The 4078-nt window shown below is 39.1% G+C and overlaps 1 gene segment (V, D, J or C); it reads right to left on the bottom strand.

Moving 5' to 3' along the window:
* The window catches only part of LOC113042040 (Ig kappa chain V region 3547-like), a 15416-nt gene extending 12199 nt beyond the window's left edge, over positions 1-3217 (bottom strand). The window contains 1 exon segment of the V gene segment in view: positions 3049-3217. Coding sequence covers positions 3049-3100 — 52 coding nt within the window.
* Positions 3218-4078: the final 861 nt, after the last annotated feature.

Here is a 4078-nt window from a genome sequence, read left to right as displayed (position 1 = left end):
TCAACCGGTTTATTAAATCGAACTCTCTGAAAGAACCGGTTTGCGGAAAAGAACCGAACTTCCCATCGCTAAAAAGGAAGAAGTAAAACAACAATAACATTATGATATAACATTGTAACATCTTTAAAAAACATTTTTAAAAAAAGGTCTTTCCAGCATTATGGTAATAGCATTACTGTTTTTTTTTTTATCATCTTGTCCAAGATATAAATTTGCAGGGTGCGATTTGCCGGGAGGGATGCGTGAGATTTCTCCCTTTCTGGTCAATGTGGCCTGCTTCTGCTTATTTTGATCTAATATAAATTTATCCCCCCCTCAAAGTGATCAGAGCTACTACACAATTGGCGAGACGGATCACAAAACTTATCACGGATCCATGGTTTGATTAAAGTCAATTTTATTTTGAAATGCGCTACTTTGGCTGGCGCGCATCCTCGCTGTATTCACCACTCTGCAGACTTGTCCCGCCCACGGCGCTATCTGATTGGTTACACCTCATGAGTAATAGCCTATCAACACTTGCGAGACGGTTGAAGCGGGGTCCGCTGGTCAGTGGAGTTGCTAAGTTGGCGACTAGCGACAAATCTAGCGACTTTTTGGACAATCATTATTTAATCTCTGAGACTCTCTGGTGCTGCCACACGAGTGCGAGGTCTCTCTTTCCCAGTGCGAGCCTCTCTCTCTGTATCTGCTGTGTCTAGCGAGCGCAGAGAGGAAGAGCACTTTCAGTAAAAAAACAAAAAAACTAACAAATATATATATATATATATATATATTCTGTTGCTTCTAACTCTATTTTACAAGCAAGTATAGCCGACATCAGTCACGACACAACCACTGACTTTATCGTATATGTATTTGATTTCATTAGTGCAGATTAATGTTTGAGAGCTGGTTGTGTAGTCTTAATGGATTTTTAGTCCATATGCTATCGCCCAGCCCTAAAAGCAAGTAAAGAAGGCTTCATTTAAAATCACTTAAGTTGACAATTAATGAAGCTCTTTTTTTCATTGTGTGCATTTTGCTGATTATAAAGAGAGAACTTGAGTTTAATCGTGAGGACGTTTTATTAATCCATCCATTCTTTAGAGTTTCAAAGATTTAGTTAATCGTGCAGGTTTAAAATATAAGCACAGGCTCAGGCACAGGCTTGACATTTAACGCTTGAATTTGTTCTAAAAAATGCACATAACTTTATAAGTACCAAACTTTCATCTGTGAATATTAAATATTAAATGTATTAAATATTTTAACTATAGTGTTTTTCATTCATTTTCCCTGACTGAAGCCGTCAAATGTAACACATCAGTGAGGCAAAACTGACGTCTATTTGCGAAAATGTGCTTTGATGCGCTTGTTTGATAACTTGTAGTTAAAGCGCCACTCAGCGGTCAAAAGTTGCAAAAGCACTTTACAAACGCCGCAGCGGCGGTACCCACGGCAGTAAAAGGGGCGTTTTGGATGCCCCCCTTCTGTACAAGAGCACTTCTTCTGAATATCAGACCAACAGCATGATTGTGAATGTGATATTGCTTTTATACATTTATTAAACAAAAAGTTACTACTGATTAATTTACTTTTTAGTGAATGAGTCATCTGGTGAATTAACTGAATAAATTGGAATATCTCATGACTGTCAATAAATTGGTCACTGATAAAATTAGAAAAAATAATTTTGGTGAAAGGATTTGATAAAGATTGGAGTCACTTTGATGAATCAAAACCGCCAGAATAGAGTTGAGTTTGTTGCATCGGAACTGATTTGTCCGATTTCTGTTTGCTACAAACAAACAAACAAACAAGCTAAAAAATTCTGTTAACTGAGACAAATGGATCTACTTTACTAGATTTAGAGTGGAAGTCAAGATTTCTCTAATTCAATTCTGTATAGGCCACTCACACATGGATTCAGAAGTCATAAGTCATGTGAACTACTTTTATGAAGCTTTTTTTCAGTTTAGAGTTTGACATCCAGAGTCATCAACTGCCTTTGTGTGGAAAATATGAGAAGCTTGAACTTCCTGCTAAACTGCTAAAATATTAAACCACAACACTATTTGTGTTCCCCACAGGCATGGGTTTGGAGTGATATAAGACAAATTATTATTTAACTGTCACTCAACCTGCAGTCTACATTTTTCATATTGAAATCACCAAATTATTCCAAGTTACATCAAAGCAAAGATAATTTTTGTTAGATTTACGATAACTTTATACGTTACGTTAACAATACCTCCAATCCAAACTAATTGTCAATCATCTTTGCCAATAGCGGTTCTGGCACGCTGAAATAATGTGCCATAAGACAAAAATCAGGCCCATTTTGTTTGTATACAGATATGTTTGCTCTAGTGGATTGTGATGGAAGAGAAAACTTTTGAAATCTCTCCCTGTGTGTGTGTCTCTCTCTCTCTCTCTGTGTGTGTGTGTGTGTGTGTGTGTGTGTCTCTGTGTGTGTGTGTGTGTGTGTGTGTGTGTGTCTCTGTGTGTGTGTGTGTGTGTGTGTGTGTGTGTGTGTGTGTGTGAGAGAGAGTGACGGTGTATGATCAGCTGCAGCATCAGTTCAGTCACTGTGACTCTGACTGACACAGGTTTTTGTACGACTCTTTATCACTGTGTGAACACTCGTTGACTGTTGATCCAGTGGTAACTCTGACAGTAATAATGTCCAGCATCTTCAGTCTGGACTCCACTGATGGTCAGAGTGAAATCACTGTTAGATCCACTGCCACTGAATCTAGATGGAGTTCCTGACTCAAGATTGTTTGCAGCATAAATCAGGAGTTTAGGAGCTTCTCCAGGTTTCTGTAAATACCAGGATAGAGGCTGAAAACTGTAACCCTGGTAAACTTCAGGACTGGTTTTACAGGACATAGTAACTGTGTCTCCTGGTTGAACAGGTTTCACTGCAGGCGTCTGAGTGACTGTCACTTCACCTGCTGATTCTATATCAAGAAAATGAACAAACATTCAGAATACAATATTTGTTGAATGAAAGTATTTCCAGCACAGATGATCCGTTAGAAAAGAGCATGTCTATCTCCTCACCTGTGAAACAGCAGCTAGTGAAGATCCAGATGAAGATGGTGATGAAGCTCATGGTTGCTGTTGGTTCAGATTCTCAGAGTTCAGACTCACAGAGATATAAAACCTGCTGAAGCTTGTGCTGCGATGCAAATCATCTCGATGTAAATCTGTGTACGAGATACAGCTGATAATAACATACGCACATAAATCATAACAGTGTTTAGGATCTCTTCTCCTGTTATGAGTCAAAAACATGGAGTCAAGTGTCTGAAGCTTCAGGCTTTTTGGTGATTCAAACAATTGAGTTGCAAACAAAAATCTATTATTAAACCTGCTTTAATTATTACCAATGCATTGAGAAATGCATGATCATTTAGAAACCAAAGTAAAGACACCTTTATTTCTATAGCACTTTTAACAATGCAGACAGTTTTAGAGTATTAAAAAGGAAAAACAGTGTGTGATAATGCAAACAGTAAACATTCAATTTTCAGTTTAAGTCAGTTCATTATTGATTTAGTGATGTCATCATCCAGCTCAGTTCAGTTCGTTTAGTATCTGTGCAATCAAGTTGACAAGCAGTTTAATTCTAAGCAGCAGCGAAGTCAGATTGTGCAGAGGACTCGACTGGTTCCCGTGGTCTTGTGCCGATGGCCGTCTAGGTGACGTGGTCTTAGATGGGGGTGTCTCTCTGGGGCTTATCTAGTTGTCCTGGTCTCTAAGCTTAGGATGTCTAATGAAAATGTGATTAATAGATAAATTTTAATTTTAATTTACTTTTTTTTATTTTATTTAGAATGAACTAATGTTCATGCATCAAGAGACATTTAAAATGAGGCTGTTTTTGTAAAAGAGCTGGACGCTGGACGGGTCAGAGGTCACCGAGGGGGTTCAGACCAGCGCAGAGAGCGAGCGGGACGGACGCTACAGCCGCAGCAGCGTCCTGAGCCTCAGCAAAGCACGCTGGGAAGCCGGCGAGCGCTTCGTCTGCAGAGTAACACATGACGGAGCTGATCACGAGACCTCGTTCCTCAAGAGCTCCGAGTGCTGA

This window comes from Carassius auratus, chromosome 24, assembly GCF_003368295.1.
Source record: "Carassius auratus strain Wakin chromosome 24, ASM336829v1, whole genome shotgun sequence".
Classification (NCBI taxonomy): domain Eukaryota; kingdom Metazoa; phylum Chordata; class Actinopteri; order Cypriniformes; family Cyprinidae; genus Carassius; species Carassius auratus.
This window is presented reverse-complemented; position numbering and strand designations above follow the sequence as displayed.